The following is a 16869-nucleotide window of genomic DNA, read 5'->3' on the forward strand; positions in this document are numbered from 1 at the left end:
TGAACTCTTTTTATTAATCAGTGAAACACAAAGAAAAACGATCTTTACCTTTATATTTACAATTGCTTATAATACCTGTACATTCTTTCTGGACTTCAAGGGCTCTGTAGCAACAGAATAACACACATATACAAATGTAAGAAAATAATAATTTACATACATAGTTTTTGCCAGAAAAAAATCAAAACATTCAGGACAGCAGTTTTGTTTGTTTCATGTTCAAGTCACTTCATCATCCTGAATTAAAGATAGATCCTCAACTTTAAATTCTCTAAATCCTCATCAGTGATAACCAACTTTGATTCTTTAATATCAAAATATGTCATTTCTGTCTGCTGAAAAATGTTCTGCAAAGTTTTGGCATGAGGGGACTGAAACTGAAAAATTTTCCCCAAAACACATTGTTATTTAACTCTAAAAATAATTGTCTTGCGTTTCATCATCAAAATGTAGACGTCAAAAGATTGACCAACTTTCTTCTGATTGGCTCTCCCTTTCAAACAGAAGGATTCAATAGCAGGTTGCAGCAGCCAAAGCTGATTTCCTGAGATGACCATATTAGCACTTTGAAGTCTGAACTTTTGACTCACAGGGATTACTTGTACATACACTGAACCCAAAATCTGGCCACTGCGCTCATGCATACATAACAAAAAAGAAGATGTCCTCTTTAATCAGGACTGTTTTTAGAGAATAATGAGGTAAACGAGGTAAAATGGCAACAGCGGAGAGGTAACAGTGGCTGATGGAAGATATAGACCATATGACAACTGATGACACAATGTAATAAAGTCGCTAAAATATGATAGAATTAGGGACAAGATAAATTTATGATGAAAATATTAGTTAGAACCACCACTTCATTGGATACTGCTGCAATAAGACTCCTTAATACTTTTCATAAATGCTAAGTCAGTCTAGTCTAACTTCAGCTCTCACTCCATCAGTGACCTTTTTTTACATGTCAGCCTGAGAAAAAACCTTCACACTAAACTCTCTAAATACTGCTATTTTCAAGCAGGTGTGTTCTCCCAGTTTAGGTCATTCAGTCTGCAGCAGCTGTTAACCTCACTGAAACGATGCACACGCTTTTTCCTAAACTGCTACACCTTCACTTCACTTTGTCCATGTCAATGGCTGTGATTGGCTCTTCCTGCTGGACAGCCATGCCCCCTGCTGACTGAGTGCAGGTGTGTTGATGGTCCTTCCAGTCCTGTGGACAAAAGAGACGGACGTGTGAAGTGACTGATTTTGAAAATCAAGTAGCAACCTTTTGGCATGAAAAATGAAAAGAAAAATGTCAAAAACTGCCTGCAAGGCCTCAAACATGTGTTTACATTGTTAGTGCCTTTATGAACATTTTAACTGAATGATCTGACAAATAGTATGGCTTCCTGTGTGGTACAGATCATCTAGAAGTCTGTGCTTCAGTTTTAGTGGGTAAAGTTCTAGTATTGCAGCATAGTCTGACTCCATCCAATCATTTAAATCATGATTAAAAACGCACTTATTTAATCATTCTTTCCCGGTTAGTTAACGCCTGTATTTTATACTTAATTCCAATTTTATCTTTCTTTATATCTTTTTCTACTTAAAACCTGTGTGTTTTTAGCTACTTTGATTTGATATTCATTTTTATTCTTGTGTAATTAGTGCCATTGACCTGTAAGCATATTCAGTACTTTGTTAATGGTCTTATATTATTCATGTTTTAACCTGCTGTTTTATTGTGAAGAACTTTGGTATACCGTTGGTTTTTCAATGTGCTATATAAATAAAGTTGTATTGTATTGTATTGTAGTGTAGTCTATAGTCTGTTACTTTATAAAAATTATAGTGTACCTATGAGGGGATTAGTTTATGAATGCAGCTTGCTGACAATATTTGTTAACTTTAGCTGATAATTTAGGATTACCTCCAAATATGGTCACCTCTGGAAAAAAAACATGGCTGCAGCCAACACACGTATATTAAGGCTTTAAAAACCAAACCAGTAAGTTATAATATTAGCTATTTGCAAATATATCAGTAAGAAGAAACAGCAGAAACACTTTACAGGCATGTTATGAGTTTTATTTTGCACAACTCTTCAACACCCCTGTTGGAAACACGTTTGAAACCCAACAAATCCAACTACCAGCTGATTTGAATGTAACAGAGTAATCAACGACTGCTGTAACAATAAATTATTTTTTAAACTGCACTGTCATGAAAAAACATTAGTAAAGACTCATAACAAATGTCAGGGAAATCTGTCTATTTTTTGTGTGTCTGACAGAAAAAAGACAGTTGAGTCTTACCTTCCTCTGGCAAAATGTGGAGCAGTAGTTGACTTTGTGACAGCCTGTGCACTCACTCATCGCCACCCGGCCACAGTTTACGCACATCTGCTGCAGAAACAAAGCAGGAGCCTGTGAACATGATAGCTACAGCATTCAGCTCTGCAGATGATTCATCAAGAACTTTGTCACTGAGAACTCTTGTCTTGATAACTCGTTATATCTATATGTTTCTTTACAGTATATGGTATAATCCAAAAGCTTGATTAAAAAAAGAAAAGAAGACTAAAATTCTCTGCTTCCATGTGTTTTTTTTTTTTATATTTACACTGGAGTTTTAGTTACACGAGGTGTTCAATGCAGTATTTGTGCCTCAAACTTTTGGGGTAATTTGCAAATCAGAATTTTTTAACAATAAGATGTAAATAATCTTAAAAAATGTATTCATTCCATGACCCAGGAGCTAGTTGCTATAATTACTACATTGCACCTGACCCTTTTGGCACCTCCTGCAGATGATGGACCCACAGAATGACTGGGCCATGTGACTCATTCGGGCTCAGCCCCATGGGTTAAAGACTTTGATTACTAGGACCCTCAAAACCCTCCAACATGACAAGGTGGCAGCTGCAGGCATGAGAAGTCCATTCCATGTCAGAATAGAAGCAACAAATTAAAGTATCTCAGGGTCTTATTCATGAATGAGGGGAAAGTCACGTGGGAGACTATTAAAAAAAACAAACAAACACCTAATTGTGAAATGTAGTGTGCTTGGAACTAAAAGTGTGGATGTCTCAGGTCACAATACTTCTTTAAGACTTGTGCTAAATAAGAAATGTAAGGAATTTCAATAATATTTTGGAGCAAGTGAGTGTGTATGTAAGCATGTCATACATTGATGATGATCTCAGTGATTTCAGTGCCCCTCTTAGCTTCAGAGTCATCTGGCTGCTGAAATGAGATCTGGTTCTGAAACGGCTGGGTAAGACCACACTAAACACGCACACACGCACACACACACACACACACACACACACACACACACACACACACACACACACACACACAAAACAAAGATTAAAGTCAAATCCATTTGTTGTTACTGCTGATCTAAATCTCACACCTTTTGTGTATGTGTGTGTGTGTGTGTGCTCACCTCCTTCCTGCCGCCATTACTTCTGACCCCTACAGGGTCCCCTGCAGAGTTTTTGGCCTGTTCGATCAGAGCCTTGAGCTGCTGGACATTGTTCAGCAGTGTGTTGGCCATCTCCTCCAGGTATATCCAAGTGTTCTTCTGCCCCTCGCTCACTATTGGCTCTGCTCCCCCAATAGGCCCCACATCAAGCCCAGCCACAAGCCCTGCCGATGGAGACGCCGCTGCAGCTGCCACTGCGACTTTGGCCTGAACTGGCTGATGAGCAACAGCTAACGCTGGCAATGCCGTTAGCACTGAGCGAGAGAAGAAAAGACAGCTGTGGATCTTTTTCTGCTACACTGTCTGAAATTTGCTGTTACAGTTTCATGAAAATCTGGTGTATCCTATTATTAGAATATTTCCTAAGATCAACTAAAAAAATGGATTTACAATAAAGAAATGTCCAACGTCTGAAAAGTATCTTTATGTACAAACTCAGTATTTGGCTGAATGTCTTTGCCACTAACTGCTGATTCAGCATGGTGTGGCATTGAGGTGATCAGCTTTTGGGCCTGCTGAAGTGTTTTTGAAGCCTAGGTTGCTTTGGTATCTCTCATTTGCATTTCTGGGTTGGCTGTTTCTCATCTTCCTCTTGATAATACCCAACAGGTGAGGTTCAGGTGAGGGGGATTGGCTGGCCAATCAAGCACGGCAATAAAATGATCAGAAACCAATTTGATAGCAGTTTCAAAATAAATGCGCTTTGAAATCATTTATCTAAGGCGTTTTTTATGTCTCACTTTGTGAATGTAAAAACCCAACAAGGTACATGAGTTGGAAATTACCCGTAGCGATAAATGTGCTAAAGCAGGCAAGACTCCAGCACCTTGAACTGCAGTTTACAACAGTAGTCTTCTGCTCTGCAGCCTCAGAGAGCTCAGCTTAGGTTGAACCAGCTCTCAAACAGGTTCTGGTTAGAGTGATTGACCAGCTCGCAGACAATAATCAGAGCAGAAAAAGGACCATTGTAGTCCCAGACAATGGATTATGGATTGTCTACAGAACTGGGCAATGAGTCTCCACAAGTAGTCACACATGTGAGCTGTCTGAACTGCTTCTGTGTCCTTCACCACAAGGTTAACGAAGCAACCCAGGCCTCAGTGCTTCTGCTTGTAAGCTTTGTCATCATTTTAAGTCCACAGAATCATATTTAATTAGATTTTTTGTACCTTTTTCTGTCAGGGTAGTAAGAAAGTAAGAGTCTACTAAAGTGTTATAGTGTAAAACACACCACCATTTACCTGTGAGAGCACTCACACACCTTTTTTGTTTCTCAAGGATGTGTTAAAACACAGTGTGTGATAGATGTCTGGTTATTTTTAGACTTGGACCTGTCTGTATCTCAGCTGGTGATGGTTTAAAACGGCCACACATTGGAAGTGTTCGAGTGATTCACTGTACTCCTTGCTTTAAGTGCAAACAGACCAAATTGTATTTTGGATGTTGATTAAAATAACTACATTCTTCTTTAATAGCAGCTTTGCACACTTCATAGGCCTGACACCTGGAGGTTTTTCATTAGTCTTGAGGTTCCACATATTCTGAGCATGTTTTGGCTGCTTTTCCTACATTTTGCAGTCAGACTCCTCCCACAGTATCTGAGCTTTTTTGATTATAAGCTTTTAAAATGTCAATGTTTTTGAGTTTTGCTGAGGTCCTTTTTTATTAAGTTAACACACAGACTACTTCAGTAAAAGAGCCACAACGGTGACATTTACTGCCATCAAGACAGTCTCCAGAAAAACAGTCAAAGCAGGCTGAATTCTGAAGGCTATCAAAAGGAAACTTCTTGTTTTTTGGGGTTTTTTTGAAATCCAAAATCAGACTGACTTGATATTGAATAAGTAAAACTGTGAAGGTGTATATTGTCGATCTAGAGTGAAATGACTTTCCATATAATAGGGTTCAAACACAAAAACAAAAATATATACATATCCTGCATGGATGTTGATTAAAACAACTAAATTCAAAACCAAACGGTTTGGTTTTCCATGCAGGATATGTATATATTTTTGTGTTTGTGGAGGTGAATAATTTCAAGGACCAATGGGCTGATTCCCACACTGAGAATTGTGATTGTTTAAGTGCCTACTCAAACAAATGCACTACAATGTACGACTGAATGAATTCTCAGTCACTCAGGGGATGGTACCTGCCGTGCTGGCAAACACCTCGCTCTGTGCCGAGCCCTCTGAGATGATGGCAGCAGCAGCGTCGCCTGTTGGCGTGCGGTCAAAGGTCAAGGTCCCAGAAGTAGTGAACTGCCCAGATGGGGACACTGTGACTGTAAGAAACAAACAGAAGTGTGATTCATGTTTGGACAACAAATAGTTTAAAGGTTGGGCTTACATTTTTTACTTTACAGATCTGATTTTGAGAACTTGAGAATAAACTTTTAATTAATAAAATTTTTCAGGAACACAAATTTAAGTACAGGAAATGATTTGAGAAGGAAGATGAATTCTAGGTCAAAACAACTATCCCTGGCTGTAAGTGCACAAAGTTACCAAATCATGAGCTGTGAGCACATGTGACCTACATGTGGTTCCCGGAGTCAACGTAATGTTCTTGGTAGCAGGAAGTTCCTTCTTGGCAGAAATGATCACAGGCTCAGTGTCCTTCTTTCGTCTCTTGTACGGGACAAAGAGGCGTACGGGGCCGGTCTGAGTCAAGCAGAAAGGGAACAGAGATAAAATCAACGCAACATCTAAGAAATCAAATGAAAGCAGAGACAACAAAATGACTGCTGATACCGATAAACCATTACTGTTTTAAAATCATGTCTGTTTTAAGATAGTCATCACTAAGTACTTACAGTTATATTTAGTTACATTTCTATTAATTTAAGTAACAATGTAAAAAAACAAATAAAAAAAAATATATATATTGTGCAGTAACTAAAATTATTAACTAATAATAATTGCATAAGAAGGTTTTGGTGCAAATGTTGTTGTTACTGGGATGTCTAGTGAAACTAACCTGAACAGAAAACAAAAATTCAAAATGAAGTTATTATTATTATCATACATTACTGTAAAGGGCTAAATGTTAGCGCTCTAATGTGCAGCTGTCATTTCACAAGTAACAGCAGCACAGAGAGTGCACTTGTGCTCTTGCGATGACCAAATCACCAGATTCTGGTGCAGCCTTATTTGATGTCATAGAGCTGTATCAGCTGTTCCTTTGAGTAGCTGGTGCTCAACTGATCCATTTGATTTTGTGGTACAAGATTAGAGCAATGTGTCACATGCTGCCATCTATGTGAGCATGGAGGGAACCCGAGTTAACAAAGAAAACCAATAACCATCGCGCGACACATGTTATATATGTTTAGGTTTTGAGTTTTGTTGAGCCAGTAAGGAAAGCCCAGACTGCTTTAATTTGCTTTGTTGTATATTTTTGATTCATAGAGACTTAATCAAGAAGCCTCAAAGCTTAAATGATGCCTCAAGAAAAATTACATGTGAAGCCCTTGTGTCGCAGAAGAAGTAGCTCCCTTCTGTGTTTAAACTGGGGACTAGAAGAAGGCCTAAAAAAGAAGCCATCTTGTTTATTAATAGGCACACTGCTCTAATATTCACCCTGAGATGTGATCACAGCACAGACTGAGAGAATCATTATTATTTTGTTTAATGATAATGTATCTCCATATAGATCGCAAGATAAAGCATCTGGAAATGAAGTTATAGTGATGGACATTTACAAAAAACAAAAAAACAAAAAGAAAAAATCATTTACCATGCTGATATTTTCTTCTCCCAGAGAGTCTCCCTCCTTTGGACACTAATGATGCAAAAAATAAGACGAACACAAACAGATATTATTCAGATATTATGTGTAACATCTCAGATTATGATAATTTAAATAATTTCTAATTAACAGGCTGATTTAAAAGCTCATCAGGACTTGTCCACTTCACTCACCGCTATCAGGTCATCACAGCAGGCTGCACAGGTACAGGAGGCAGCATGGGGGTTCAAGATACGCTCCTGCAAACACAGGTTTACTGCATGAGGTTTTGCATGGACTTGGCCCACCTCCTTTTATAAACAAAGGACTAACTAGAAAAAAAGTTTTAGAACAGTAATTGTTTTCTGTGTGACTTTATCAGTCTCTCACATTGTTGTTGAGAAATTCTGGCTCACTCTTCTTTACAACGTTGCTTCAGTTCATTGAGGTTTACAGGGGTTCATTTATGCACATCTCTCTTAATGTCAAAGGCCATTGCAACATCTTGATACTTTTCTTTTTCAGCTATTCTGTTTCATATTTGTTGGTGTTCTTAGGATCATTGTCCAGCTGCATGAGCCAATCAGTCGATTTTTAGCTATCAGACAGATGGTCTCACATTTGACTCTAGAATACTTTGCTAGTTTCGTGGCTCAAGATTAGCTTAGGAAAATCCAAATTCACAAATTGGAAATGCAAATTTCTTTGCATCACACAATACAGTGCAGCACTGCAGTAGTACGATAGTGAGATAGTAGTGAAGCAGTATATTTAATTACCTGTATGAGGCAGAGCAGAGGTCTGCCAGCATATCTGATGCTCCTCTTCCAGTCTTTGCTGCTTGCTCGCCCTGCGAGACCTTCAAACTCAGTGGGAGTGTACCACTGCTGGTTGTGTTTGATGCAGCGACCTTTGCCCCCTGACAAAACACAACACTGTGAGTGTGGGCAGCAATAAAACAAGTAACTCAAAATATACACAGTATAAAAGAGTCTTGACTATAATATTTCACTCTGGATAGAAGTACCTTTGATTTTATCCCAACTACTTCTCAACACATTTTAGTGTTGGGGGCTACACCCTCTTAATGGCACAAAAATTTATTGCTTGTCCCGTCTAGCTCAACTTCATGTTCCAACCTCCCATCAAAACTCTAGCATAAAAAAAAAATTGTCCTTTTTTTTTTTTTGGCCACCTGTCCTGTTTGGTTCTTTTGCCATCAGAATTATTGTCTGAAGGCAAAGAGAGAAGCCCAACGGAATTACTTTACCAAGTGGACCATCCCTGCCTTGCCGTATTGGTCCATTTGATTGACTTTTGTTATTATTATTTATTTATTTTATTTTCAGTTGTTGCAGATGGGACAGACATGACCGGGGGGAGGGAGGTCAAGATTTACAGCGCACAGTGTTCTTTGAGGTAGGAGCCAAAAAGGGTGTAGTTTGTGTCTGTGAGCACCCGTGTGTACACCTGTGAGCATGAGCGCGCTTGTATTTAAAAGGTTCCTTCATGTAATGATCTGCTACGGCATGAAGCAGGTATAGAGGAGATCCAGGCTCCAGACATCCAGAGGCCCCTAGAGCACAAGAGACCAAGGAAGACCAACGGAGGGGCAACTGCGCCACTATCCCAGAAAGTGCTGAGGAGAGCCCCAGATGAGGGGTCACTCAGCAGCCGCGGAGCAGAAGCCAGGGGGGGTTGCAATGACGTGCCCGTGAGCTCCGCCGGCAGCCAGCTGTGCTAGAGTGACCGAGCCCCAGGCCGAGAGGCCTAGGGCACCCCACCCCGAAAGTGGCCCGAGCGAGCCCCAGGCTCCAGGCCCCGATAAGCAGCCACCAAGGAGTGAGCCGGTGCGTACCTGGACGCCCATCCCCGGACACAAAGACCCACCAATGCACCGATGTCTGAGGGCGTCTGCAACTGGCAGGGGGAGTGCTGGGGGGAGATAGGCCTCCATACCTTGGAGGGCCTGAGATGTCCCCAGAGAGGTGGCGTCTGATACCCGACCTGACATATAGACACAAACAAACAGGCACACACAGATACAAACATCCATTCCCACCCTCATGCTCTCATATGCAAATACTCAGCACTCACCCAACGTGGAGACAGACATACAGAGACACTGTACACACAATCACACTCCCCAAACGTAGTCTATACCCCAGGTCTAGGTACCCTTGCCCCTGGAGGGGGAAACTGCATCCAGACCCAGGTAGTGAATAAAAAATTGTTCTGCACCAGAACTTTAACCCGTCTTGCTACTATAACAACAATATGGTAATAAAGGCAAGCTTCTACATCATTTTGTCTATTGTGCCTCTGTATTAGCAGTGAGACAACAGTGCCATCACGAGGTCAAACAGGCAAAAGGAACACTGTCACTTGTATATAGCAAATTATAAAAAGCAAATATAGCTGAAGGAATATAGAGTGTTGTGAAAATTATTGGTAATTTCTTATTTTTCTTATTTTTAATAACATGTGTCACACATGTTTCAGGTCATCGAAACTAATTTTAATATTAGAAAAGATAAAAACAGTAAATATAAAATGCTGTTTGCAATAATGATCTAATTTATTAAGGGGAGGATATCCAAACCAACCAACATGGCCCTATGTGGAAAAAGTAATTGCCCTTTCTTGTTAAATAATGAATTAACTTTTGTTAACCACTTTTTTGGAGAGCTGAGTAAACTTTCACCAGTCACACCCAAGTATTACCAGGCCAGTTGAATTTAAAAAAAAGTCACTTAAGTAGCACCTGTCTGACAAAAATAGGTTACAAGAAAGAAGAAGTCAGAACATTTATGAATTGCCTCACATGTCTCAATCATGGTCAGTGATGATAATTCAAGAAAAAGAAAGAAACTGGAAAACAATGGTGGAAGAATATTCTGTGAACTGACCTTTAAAAATTTGAATTTTTTTTAATTTCTTTTGGTTTGTGTTCTGCTGTAGAACTAACACAGCATTTCATAAAAATACGTCATAGCAACAGTCAAGCAACGTGGTGGTGGTGCGATCATAGGTTTGCTGCTTAAGGATGGGAACAATTTGGCATAACTGATGGACTCATGAATTCTCCTCTCTACTTGAAAATCCTGAAGGAGAATGTCCAGCCATTAGCTTATGCCCTGAAGCTCAAGTGCACTTGGGTTATGCAGTAGGATAATGATCTGAAACACACCAGCAGGTAGAGCTGGGCCATATTATACTGTTCACGGTAATACCAGTATAATGTTGGGCAATGATAAGAAAATGAAATATCGCGATAGAATATGGGTAAAACCCGCATGCGCAGTGCCTTTGTTTTCATACGCACATGCCGGAAAAAGCATGGCGGTGACGGAGAATGAGAAGGGCGAAAGTGGATCATTGAATGAAACGGATGAACCAGAACTGGTTTGTAAAAATGCTGCAACTTCAGTGGTGTGGAACTGGTTTAGCTTTCGTCCATCAGATACACAACATAGCACTATTTTTGGTAGAGCATGCTAGCGGGCCGTCGTTATTACCGCGTTTTTTTAAAAATACGGCACACTTAAAATCAATCCTTTGATTTTTCTGACAATCGACAGTGCCCCTTATAATCCCGTGCGCCTTATTTTTGAATTCTGGTTGTGTTTACTGACCTCGAAACGATTTTATGTGGTACACGGTAGTGATGTGCGGATCGATACTGAAATATCGATTCTTCCGATACCAGCAATTTATGTTCTAGAATCGATTCTCATATTATAATATCGATATTTTAGTACTGTGGGGTAAATTTGTAGTTTTCCATTAAAATGAACGCAGTAGAAAGAAACTATATCATTCGGATTGTCTAATTTGGAAGGAACTACTTCCTCTTACGCCTTTCATAGTCATGTGCGAAATACGGCTGTATAAATGTGTCGCAGCCCCTGGTGTGCACACTCACAACAATGGCTGAGCGCAAACAGAGTCATGTGTGGATGTATTTTACCTCCACAAACAGCCAAGACGCGGTTTGTGATATATGTGGCAAGACAGTGAGGTGTTGTGGCAACACCACTGACCTTGTCAAACACCTCAGAGTAAATCATATCACAGAATATGATGAGCTTATGTTGAGGCGAACTGAAGAGGAGAGGGGCAGGTGCTGCTAGGGGGAGACAGACGTCTCTCGCGGAGTTCATAGTGCTGCAGGCAGGCAACATGCTCAAATAGCTCACAACTTCAGGGTTGTTGTTTTTTTATTTCTATATGATTATTCTGCATTATTAAGCAATAAAAACAAGTTGTCCTCTAATCATTATGAAGCAATATGGTTATGTTATTATTACAATTACATAATACAATTATATATTGCATTATGCAATACAATGAAACATTAAGTTTTTGTACAGAGTATCGGTATCGGATCAGTATCACCGATACCACCCTGAATTTTACTTGGTATCGGATCGGAAAGGAAATCAGTGATATCGCACATCACTAGTACACGGCGCTCGAACGTCTGTTGAATGTTTTAGTACGACTTTGCTAAGCTACGAAGCCGCACCGCTTGATGGATTGTCGGAGCATTAGGGCTATCGTAGGCAGGAGCCTGGCGGAGTGATACGTACTGTGCTTCAACATAATATTACCGTATTGTGTGTGTATAACCTCTTTTTAAGTTTTGTGGATATTATACATGGTTATGCTGAGGATATGTTGGCCAATTTCCACTGGAAATGCCTTTTGGTTAAACTGTCAGCAAGGAATTTGCATTTGCAATGTTAAATTTTATATAACTTTAATGCACATAAAAAAAACAGCTGCTTGTTTAAGTGAAAATATGTTGATTTTTTTTTGCACTAATAAAGTTGTGGAGTTGTAAAGTATTTTGTCTAGTGTCGATTATATCGTCAGTTATATCGTTATCACAAATTTTCAAATGTATATTGTGATAAATATTTTTGGTCATATCGCCCTGCTCTACCAGCAAGTCCACCTCTGAACTGCTCATGAGACAAAAGCAGAGTGGCCTACTCAAAGTCTGGTCTTAAATTTGACTGAGATTGTTTGGCATGTCCTTAAATTGGCCCTTCACACTCAACAACGCTATAATGTGGCTGAATTAAAATAATTATACTAAAATAAGATGGGTAAAATTCCACCACAGGGATGTGAAAGACTCGTTGCCAGTTTTTGCAAATGTTTGATCACAGTTCTAACCTACTACAACCAGTTAATCAGGAGTTTTACATCTCCACAGTAACCTGAATAACAAGATCAGCTTGACCATGTGATATAGCATGCATAGGTGTGATAATCACCTGATCCCAGTCTGTTTTTGTACAGAAGTCCGCTGGTATTCCTGCAGCGTACTGGCAGCTCATTGTTGTAAACTGAGGGATCCCAGTTGTACTTGGAGCAGGAGTCTTTGTCCTGGGGTGGAGTCAGAGGAGTGGGTGGAGTCTGTGGACCTGGGAGAAGCACAGGAGAACATAAAAAAATGCACAGATCAGACATTTCAGATTACCAGACACCTGTAGACACCACACACATACACACACACACACACACACACACACACACACACACACACACACACACACACACACACACACACACACACACACACACACACACACACACACACACACACACACACAGGGGTGTACCTGATGTGATGGTGGCAGCGGACTTGAGGCCAGCTGCTTCCACGATGCTGCCGTCAGTGTGAACCACAATCAGAGTAGCCTTCTGGGTACTGAGACCTTCACCCAGCTGGAGAGTGGTCCTGCCGCTCTGTGACAGATGTGGAAGGAGTACATACACTCATAATCATGGAGCAGCATAAGAGGTATGAGAATATGTTGATGTTTTAAAAAACTACTCGAGTAGTCAGCAGGGAAGCCCATGTGATTTTGTGAATTAGGTTCTAATAATTAACGCTACAGTGCTAACGTGCACAAATGAATCAGTTCTGTGCTGAGGACATTTAACATTAATTGGTTTTTATTCAACGTCACCTCAATTTTCTGTAAATAATGTCATAAGATACTGTTTATCATCATCAAAATGTGATAAATGGCAAAAATAGAAGGGGAATGGATCTAGTCAAGTGTGTGTTAATCTACCAGCACGTGTTCAGGGAGACTCCCAGATGTGGCGACTGTTGTGGTGAAAACATTGTCCTCTGTCGCATGAACGCCACCCACTGTAACTGCCGTCACATCTGATCAACAACAAGAAATTTCATCGACACATAAACCTCCAGATTAGCAGGAATACAGTATGAATAAAAATATAACTACAAAGGAGGATTACAATAATAATGACCTAAAGCAGGTAACATAGAAAACAATAAACACTGGTATTACCAGAATCGGAAGACTCTTCTATTATGTGCTTATGAGAATGAATGATTTTCATCTATATCAGTCATGGTACTGGATGTCTTGTTTTGTTTTTTAGTCTTTGTTGCTCCGTTTGCTTCTTGTTTTTCTTTTGCTGCTTGAACTTTTTCTTCACAGTAATTTAGTATTTTGTTGTGTTAGTTTTGCTATCTAGTTTCTGTTCATTACTACAGTTTGCTAGTACTCTATTTCTCTTTTTTCATTCACCCCCCTCCCCATGTTCCCTGTGGTCTGGTTTAGCTTCCGTCTCTGTGCCCAGTGTTCCCATGTTCAACTTTTTCTGTTTTATTTTGATAGTCTCTTGCGCATTGTGTTCTGCTCTACTTCCTCCTCTGACCCATTGTGTGATTGTCTACACCTGTGTTAGCTTAGCTGTCTCTAATCCCCCCATTACCTTGTGTATATACATAGTTTTAGTCTGACTGTATTCACGTTGTACTGTTTTCCTGCCTGCCTCAATCCCTATATTTTCTTGCCATTTGGATTCCATTCTGAGAACTCTGTTTTGATTTACTCATTCTAGCCCAGTAAATAGCTTGTTTTGTTTTTGAATCCTGCCTCCAGGTCCTCACTTTTCACACTCCACACCATAACATTACTCTCAGGCTTTAAATAATAAAGTTTAAGCAGAAGGAAATGAACAGATGGATGAGGGGAAATATTATACTTGGGACAAATACATGATGAGTCATGTCTGTGGTATATGTTACTGATATGTTACAATTTTCGGATGGAATGTGGCATCGCACACAACGGTGTGTCCGTAATCGGAAAATTGCCGGTTCGAGCCCCGGCTCGGACAGTCTCAGTCGTTGTGTCCTTGGACAAGACACTTCACCCGCTGCCTACTGGTGGTGGTCATAGGGCCCGGTGGCGCCAGTGTCCGGCAGCCTCGCCTCTGTCAGTGCGCCCCAGGACAGCTGTGGCTACAATGTAGCTTGCCATCACCAGTGTGTGAATGTGTGTGTGAATGGGTGGATGACTGGATGTGTAAAGCGCTTTGGGGTCCTTAGGGACTAGTAAAGCGCTATACAAATACAGGCCATTTACCATTTACCATAATGAGCTGCCTGACCCATACACCCTCACCAATTCCACTGGACTAGAGTACTGTTAATCTCCCAAATCTCTCATCATGACAGGGAACAAAAGACTGCATCTAAAGAAGAGATTTTGAGTGTCCTTGAATAACTATTCCTGAAGACTATTTAAAGAAGTTAAAAGAAAGCTTCCTTAAAGATATTCATACCAAATATTGACTTTTAAAATCATCAGAATTATAAAGACTTTAGTTTTGCCTTATGTACACAGTATTTCCATGTTTGTTTGTACGTTTCAATAAACTACTGCACCCATTTCCCAAACAAAATATAAAGAAGGGTTGGCTCAAGATTTTGCACAATCCTGTAGCTAACTGGAACTATTAAAGAAGTAGAAGGTAAAAGGACAACTCTTTACTTTTAATCATTGATAACATGGTGAAAAGATCATGTTACATGTTTGCTCATGTACACTTGGCTGAAAATCAAGTATTTTATTGTAGTATCCATCTGAAGCTTTCACATTTTTACTTTTTAACGTTCCGTGGGTTTCACCAGATCAGGGTAACACAGTATTTTCATACTAAACACTAAATATGCTTTTACAGTATCTACTGCTGAATTTAAATGGAATTTAAAATGTGAAATGTGATTGAGATACTACGTTTTATTTGTTTGTTTTTTTGTCTTTAGCATTTGTATAAATATATGTGTATAAATTTTGTATTTTGAGTTTGCATTGCTGCTACATTGGCTGAGTCTCCCTTGTGCAGACTCAGTATATAATGTATATAATTCTAAATAAAGAAACTTTATTAGATCAAGCATGTTTTGATGCTACCACTTAGTTTAGCACTTTGCAATGCAATCTTTCCACAACACAAAGACGTTTAATCTCATTAGCAGGGTTAGTTTCAACAATAACAACATTTGTATGAGGGCAAAAGGATGTACGTGAGATTGAAAATCAGTATTTTCTATACCTGTCTTCCCCACTGCATTTATTATTGGTTTTGCATTGGCCCCTATCCCATGTTTGTGGTTTCCTCGGTGTTTGCCACCTGGGCCACCCGAGTTTTTTTTTTTTTTTAAACACATCTTCAAGCGTCTCTCTTATGAATCATTAACTTTTCTGAATAATAAATAATGTATTCGGCAGATAACAATGTTCTCCCCGTTTAAAGCAGTGCCCGTACATAAACAGTGTTTGGTTAAGAGGCAGCTGGTGCTAACGTTATTATCTCAGTTTGTGTTTTAGCGCCACCTCGCACAGCAGCGGCCTGCTGCTAACTGTAGCCCGTGTTACCTGCAAAGGCAGCCTCGGCCTCGTCTGGGTTCGGTAGGGACTCGGCTCCTAAGCCGATGTTTCCCGGTTCCGCCATCACAGCCATCGTGGTAACTTCGGCCTCCGACTCGGTATCCGAGCCCACTCCCTCCACCGGCGGCTCGCCGATGGGCGGTTCATCCAGCCCGAGCGCTTTCGTTGCCGAGTCCGCTTCGTCCATTCCTCCCTCGAACGACAAGAGCCGAAAGTCACCGAGAAAGGACGTCGGGCAGAGTGGGTTCGACCTCACCCGAGCCCTGTACGGAGCAGACAGAAATCTCCGCAAACGGAACTGTTTACGGGTAATCTTTAAAATGTTCTCAAAAAATTCAGGTAACCACAAAGGACTCGACTCAGCTAATACGGAGAGAGGAGGGCTTCCCGTTCTTTGTATTTTCATCAAGTCTGAAGAAGGAGATAACACCGGAAATTGCCGAAAGAACACGAACCAACCCGAAAGGACACAGCAACACAGCACTACAGGCACCCCATACAAATGTTTATATTAGATGTGTTCATTTTCTTGTTTTGCTCAGAAATTCTTTTAAAAATGTACATTTTTTGTTCTTGATGTAATTGTATTTGGTGTACTGTTGTTCGTAGTGTTTACCTGCTGTGTTTGTGTGCTGCTGACTATTTTATGGTAACAAAAAAACTACTTAAAATATTGTGAAGTTGTCTAATGAATGTTTTATTTCTTTTCATTTGATCATCAATTTTTTTTTTTTTTTACACACTATGGTTCTGAAAATATGCGTATTTAATTAAAATAGTATTATTAATCTGTAGCAGTGCCCATAACTACCAGAACTTAAATAAATTATCCTCAACATTTTCTACAATTTAAATAATTTATTAGATCTGTATTAATGATTTCTTTCACCCATGCTCAACTATAAGAAAATAATATAACTTTCAACTCTTCAAGAAT

General features: G+C 39.8%; 1 protein-coding gene across 2 annotated transcripts; it reads right to left on the reverse strand.

The window, feature by feature from the left end:
* Positions 1-16795, reverse strand: deaf1 (DEAF1 transcription factor). Of its 2 annotated transcripts, none has more exons than XM_076886142.1 (13): positions 15921-16795; positions 13296-13393; positions 12837-12963; positions 12489-12638; positions 7983-8122; positions 7398-7463; positions 7213-7257; positions 6014-6137; positions 5627-5758; positions 3436-3728; positions 3174-3272; positions 2301-2387; positions 1-1213 (listed from the first exon to the last, which is right to left on the reverse strand). In XM_076886142.1, the coding sequence occupies exons 1-13, from the start codon at positions 16336-16338 to the stop codon at positions 1112-1114; spliced, it is 1881 nt and encodes a 626-aa protein (XP_076742257.1). In that variant the 5' UTR covers positions 16339-16795; the 3' UTR covers positions 1-1111. The 2 variants fall into 2 exon arrangements, with proteins under 2 accessions (XP_076742257.1, XP_004556355.1); XM_004556298.6 differs by having other exon boundaries at positions 2301-2390.
* Between the last annotated feature and the right edge of the window lie 74 nt (positions 16796-16869).

The sequence above is a fragment of the Maylandia zebra genome, linkage group LG7, assembly GCF_041146795.1.
Source record: "Maylandia zebra isolate NMK-2024a linkage group LG7, Mzebra_GT3a, whole genome shotgun sequence".
NCBI classification, from domain to species: Eukaryota; Metazoa; Chordata; class Actinopteri; order Cichliformes; family Cichlidae; genus Maylandia; species Maylandia zebra.

What these genes read in the sequence shown, in the direction of transcription:
- deaf1 (XM_004556298.6), bottom strand. Translation starts at nt 16,338, where the DNA reads ATGAAAATACAAAGAACGGGAAGCCCTCCTCTCTCCGTATTAGCTGAG. An exon ending in GCTGTGATGACCTGATAGCG is followed by an intron (nt 7,258 to 7,397) that starts GTGAGTGAAGTG and finishes TTGCATCATTAG; the next exon opens with TGTCCAAAGGAGGGAGACTC. An exon ending in GGTGTTTGCCAGCACGGCAG is followed by an intron (nt 3,729 to 5,626) that starts GTACCATCCCCT and finishes TCTCTCGCTCAG; the next exon opens with TGCTAACGGCATTGCCAGCG.